Source organism: Quercus suber, unplaced genomic scaffold, assembly GCF_002906115.3.
Source record: "Quercus suber isolate HL8 unplaced genomic scaffold, Cork oak 2.0 scaffold_98, whole genome shotgun sequence".
Classification (NCBI taxonomy): domain Eukaryota; kingdom Viridiplantae; phylum Streptophyta; class Magnoliopsida; order Fagales; family Fagaceae; genus Quercus; species Quercus suber.
The window spans coordinates 1425239-1431436 of NW_027069563.1; the positions used below are offsets into that span (position 1 = coordinate 1425239).

The window sequence follows — 6198 nt, forward strand, 5'->3', positions numbered from 1 at the left end:
ATAAAATGAATAATTGTCATATTAAACTCAAGAAGAGTGCTTCTTCTGTGTGTGTGTGATTTCCTTTTGGTCTTGAGAATCCTTCACAAATTATCTAAAAAAAATGAAGACACATTTATGGAATCGTCCTCCATTTCTCTGACAAAAGAAAAAGAGTAAAGCAGAGAACTAACACGTAACAAATCCAAACAGCATTCGGCAAAAATCCAAAATACAAAATATTGTGGACATTCACCTCCAACAAAAGCTAAGAGCATCAAAGTTAATTCTTTTTCTTTTTCTTTTTTCTTTTTTTTTTTATTGAATTCATTTTCGTTCTCAAGAAAAAAGTAAAAGAAATCCAGTAAAGTTAAAAATGCAAGGCGTGACATTCACTGACAAAAAATCAAGCTTTCATCCAAAATGGTTCAAAGACCAACAAATGCATCAAAGAGCACAAGCATAATACAAAGAGTTCAGTGAACTAGCGCCTAAAGACATTGGTTACGGTTGAGTTTTTTTATTATCATAATCGATCAATTTTTGGGTGTTGTCGCACATTAGTCAGTTAAAGAAGTTTATATTTATTTATTTTTATTACTTTCCAATATAGTGGGGCTTATTAAATTCTTTCTTAACAGATGCCTGAATGCACTTGTATGCACTTGTTAACAAAAGCCATACAAAAAAGTGCATTTCTCTATTAATATCCAACTTCAAAAGTGATTCAAAAAGCCAATAATGGCTCTCATGACAATGGAGACCAAATAGAGAGTTCCAAGAAATAGACTTCTATAAGAAGTGCATTTCTCCAAGAAAGAAGACACCACCATATTTATTATAGTATCATCTCTTGTAGCCTTTCTTCTTTCTTTCTCTAAGAATGGTGCTAGCAGATCTGCCGCAGGGCAGGGGCTCTCCGGAACTCCTGATATTTCTCCTTGTAATCATAAATTCTCAATCTTTCAATTCCCACTTATATCAAATATCAATAAGATTTACAATTCCAAATTCATTATATGGTCTACTCTAAATTTTAAGCTTTACTTCTTTACATTTTTATAGTTCTATTGTTACTCATTCTTAAATATATGATGCCCATATGCAAACTATGCAAAGATTTACAAGCTAGTTTATAGATTTTTTTTTTTTTTATATGACTAGTTTATAGATATTGATTTTACACAAAAAGAAAATAAGCAAGTTACCAAACACTTACAAGTGAAATTAGTACTTAGTATCACTCGAAAATTGTGGTATCTATCTGAGACTTTGTGGCATACCATCAAAAGTGATTGTAATATTTATCCTTATTTTGAAATAGATCTTCATGAATGCTCTTCTTCCATTCCGCTTAGAGCCAAAGGTAGCTATCACACACTCTTGATGCTGAGGAGTGATGACCACCTTGACAAGATTGCCCAGATGACCGATTATGAAAAACAAGCCAATAATTTTATTTTATTTTTTTAAGAAACATGTTTCTGTAAAATTATAAGCATGTAACGAATTAATTTCGTCAATTTTGCACACTTTCATTTTTTGATAATTGTTAGTCCTTGAGAAATTGTAACCTGTTTGTGAAATTTTTCGGGCTTAGAATTGTGTTGCTTGAGAGATCTGCTAGATAATAATAGTTCGAGAAAATGAAACATTTGCAGAGTTTTGAATGTATTGTGTTCTCAGTAAGATTTTACGCAGTGCCTTGTTGGATCGTGTACAAGTGCTGCAACAGAAGCTACATAAAAAGTCCACAAAATAAACAAGATTCCGAGCAATTTACTCTACTCTCCAGGTGGGATGAGCTTTGTAAAGGATAGTAGTCGTTCTCTTTACTAAAGAAACCAACTAATATTTCAACCTTACACGAAGTGAATATGGATCCCCATCTGGTTCATGCTATGCAATTCAGGTTTTAAATGTTGAAGAAAAAAAAGAGTATGTCTTTAACCTCCACTTATTTAGTAAGACTAAGAAAGAAATAGGGTTGACAACAGAGTCTCAGATATATGCATGCATAAAACCAAATGTACATGGAAACGCCATGGGAAATACCATATTCTAGCCTGTTTCACCAACTTCTAATTTCACCATTAGCATCATCATCTGATTTGGTGATCTCTTTAGAGGGAGAGATGCAGCGTACTTGGTTTGACTAAATGCATTAGCATCTCCCTTTCTTGGATTTTAATCTATAAACTGAATCCTTCTGAACCCCATGAAGCCATTAAAATTCAATCTAAAATAAAACAACACATAATGCCATAGAAATAACAGAATACCAAACTCTTTCGAAATTATCGAGCATATATCCCAAAATCATTCAGAAAAGGCTAATCTTTTAGTAGATAACATCGAAACAGTTCCAAACATTGTCTTTTAGATATTCACCAATATATTTATAGATCTCTCCTGCCAGAGAAACAACCTGCAAAACCCATTTACGCAGTGGCACCTCCTGTTTGGTGCAGCATGGCGTCAATCTCATCTCCATCCTCCATTTCCAGCTGCAGCAATGAATATTAAAAGTAAGAAACTAAGCTCAAACAATGGCATTCACACTCATGCAAACAATGTCAGTGAGAGAGATACCTCATCTGGAGTCTGCTCTGCTCGGAGACGACGGCCATCAAACAAGAATGCAATTGAGCTGATATCCACTGACTGCCGATCACAATAAGCATTCATAAGCTTCTTCAGTTGAGTGCTCCTCTTAATCCTGAAAAATACTTCATTTCCATCCTAAAAGAACAAAGCCAAGTTAGTATTTAGAACTTCACACTGATTGCATATCTCCATGCCCTACCATTGAACCATAGATGCAATGTAAATAAACAAAAAGTGCACAAAACAAAAATTTGCATGGTAAAGATAATAAATAGTTTAACCCTTTCTAGAGCACATTGATTGCCTTGCCAATCCATCAAAATTTACATCATCTAAGAATATTAAAGTATTTTCAGGGGCAGTATTGAAAAAATATATATAGAGAGATATCCTGTGCTTTCATTGAATGTCTTATGGTGCTTATATCAAATATTGAAGACCATAACTGTAAAAATGCACATGCAAGCTGCCAAGAGCCTTGTAGCTCAACTGGCATCTCTTGGTGTTTCCAAGAAAGACATCCATGGTCCAAATCCCCCTCTCCCCCAACTATCAAATTATCAAAAAATGCATATGCAAGCTTTTGTAATATGCCCTAGTTGACAAGGCTGCCATAGGATTGCTCAATATGTACAAAGCCAAACATGGAATGGTCTGAAATACTAATGTCTCACTAACTTCTCACTTCCGAGCAATTATAGTGCAATATGCGTATAATAAAGATCTACAATGTCCAAGACATACTTCCAACAACCATCCTCTACTAAATAATTGGATTTAAAAAATAAATAAAACAAATGCATGAAACAAAGTTCAGAAACTTATAGAACTAGCAGAAGCATCAAGATCAACCATTATACAAGCATATTTAATTCATACAAGTAAGAAATATAAGACCTCAATGCATGTTTCCTATTTTTTGAAAGTTTCTACATGAGGAAGAAAACAACTTTTACTGAAAGCATTGAGATCATTTCAACGAATTTATTTACAACATAAATAAACATATAAAAGCAAACAGTAACACGCAAAAATGTGCAATTTTATATGAGCACAGTGCAATAATTTACTTTGATTTATTAACCTAAAAGAGGAGTACATTATGGCTCAATTAATTGTTTAAGATGCAGGAAGACAAATATGGTAGACCAACTAAAAGAAAATTAAGCCCTTGTGAAGAGAAACTCATCAAATCACTAGTTCACAAATAGCAGTTCCAGTAACTTGCAAGACAAATATAACAAAAACCAAAATATACTAATGTCATAAATTAAGCAACAATAAATCAGTAAGAAAGTAGAACAAAACAAATTAGAATAGTCACATCATAGCACGACAAGCTTCCAAGACACTACGTGCCCATTTGGGAAGGTAACGTAAAACCGCATTTTTTCAAAGAATATATTTTTTAACACCCCACTTTCTAGGTAAAGCTTTTCAAATGGCCCATTTCCAAAAAAGACTGAAAATAAATTGTACCAAACGGGCAATAAGTACACACTCAGCTAAAGTACTTTAAATGAATGTTTCTGGAAATAAATGCGTAGTTTATACCCAAGAATGTTTGATTGAAGTAATGATTACCAAATCACGACAATAGAAAGTTTATCTTCCACTTTCTTGCATTAACTTAGAACCACGTGCATTTAAAGCACCTTGCCGGAGTTAATTTTCCAGTGCACTTGAGAAATTACCCATTCCTAAAAGTACGGATTACTATGTACCGAACAACAATGATTATTCATGAGTCCATATGAATCAAATAAAAACATTGAGAATTCAATTATTGTATACGTCATTTGTCTGTTAAAACAGTTACGAAGCTACTATCAATCAATTTCAATGCTGCCATACATTCTCAAAACAAATAACATTACCCATTAACTTTGAAGGCACATAACAAACGTCCAAAAGGCAAACATGCTTCATAATGAGCTCTAGCTTAAATTACACCTCCGAAATCAATGACAATCAACTACGAATGCAAAAAATGTTAATGTAACGAAAATTTAACTAAACCTACAAATTTTACATAAAAGACAAATTGTTAACACACTTACACTCTTTCAAATTTTTTTTTTTAAGGCACATGTAACAGCAATGATATGAATTACAATTTAAAACCCAAAATATGATACACAAACTATGATATTAAACAGCAACACTACCAAAACCCCATGTCACAAACATAAGTTTACTGGGTTCTATGGCATTGGAACCTCTGTAATATTGGACCCACTTTGATCAGAATAGTTTAATTCAAGCAAAAAAATTACACAGTAACGATCATATCCCATTACCCTAAAAATAGCATAAATATTCAAAAACATAAAACTAAAATATTTTTCCCAAAAAAAAAAAAAAAAAAAACCCTTTTTAAGTTTCACAGATGATAAACCCTATAAACTAAAAAATAATAATAAATGTAACATACAGATCTAAAACCCCATAATAAGTTGCAATAATACCTAATTTTCAAAAAAAAAAAAAAACACAGAGCAATGAAAAATAGAGAGAGAGAAATAGACCTGGCCCTTGACTTTGAGATTGATGTGGGCCGATTGATCAGTGGGCTTCTTGTCTTCCTCCTGGTTTGTCACTCCCGACATTCTTCTTCGCTGTTTCGGATTTCGGATCTTCCGATTTCTCTCTCTACAGACCGAGTTGAGAGTGTGTGTGTGTGTGTGTTAGAGAGAGAGAAAGAGTGAAGGGTTTTCTATTTTCCTTTTTTTTCTCTCTGCCGACTTCTTTTTATCGAAAAGTTGAGAGATGGGTTTTTTTGGGGACAAAATTGACGGCTCAGATGTGTTAGGTGGGATTCATCCGACGGACTCACGTTATTCACGGAGTCGCTTTTGTTTCTGGGCCTGGGTAGTGTTTCAACTTTTTACGTTGTTAGGATTTAGGACCAAGATTTTGAGCCCAAGCTTAGTAAGCCCAAATGAAGCATGGGTTAGTGCTTAGTAGTAATTGTGCCTCCAATTTTTCAAGGATGAGCTTCAGCTAGCCCAAGCTAATATTTTCGGACCTTATCCTTGATACACTAATGGGCTGGCCCAAATTGGTACCTTACACTGGGTATAGTATAAAAGTTTGGATTCTGGAAGGTAAGTGAACACTAGTTAGAGCATCCGCATCCGGATCTCATATCTCATCCTATTTTACCATCCCAAAAAATTACTTTATCACTTGTACCATACCATTTTACAATTCACCCAACATCTCATATTTCATTTTTTCATTCTACTTATTAAAATAATATAAATTACACAATAAAATAATATAAAAAATCTCTCTCTTCTCTCTTCATCTTTGTTCCCCGTCTCTCTGTTTTTCCCTCTCTCATCCAACCACCACCAACCCAAACCCAGAACACCACCCAACACGCCTGCAACTTGAAAAAATCCTTGATTTTTTTTCTTCTCTTCACTGCCAATTTAGCCATATTCACAAAGAAAGAAAGAGTAGAGATAAAATTCAAACACCATCCATATCAAACACATATCCAATTCAGCCATACCCACCTCTTCCTTAAGCCATCGGTCACAACACGAAAAAAAAAAAAAAAAAAAAAAACCCAAAACCCAACCCAGAAAAACCCACACCTCCTCC

The 6198-nt window shown here is 33.9% G+C and overlaps 1 protein-coding gene across 1 annotated transcript; it reads right to left on the reverse strand.

Moving 5' to 3' along the window:
* Positions 1 to 2250: 2250 nt before the first annotated feature.
* On the reverse strand, positions 2251 to 5319 carry LOC112007184 (small ubiquitin-related modifier 1). Its single transcript, XM_024039488.2, has 3 exons — positions 5115 to 5319; positions 2572 to 2721; positions 2251 to 2486 (listed from the first exon to the last, which is right to left on the reverse strand). Exons 1-3 carry the CDS (start codon positions 5193 to 5195, stop codon positions 2421 to 2423), a joined length of 297 nt encoding a protein of 98 aa, XP_023895256.1. The 5' UTR covers positions 5196 to 5319; the 3' UTR covers positions 2251 to 2420.
* Between the last annotated feature and the right edge of the window lie 879 nt (positions 5320 to 6198).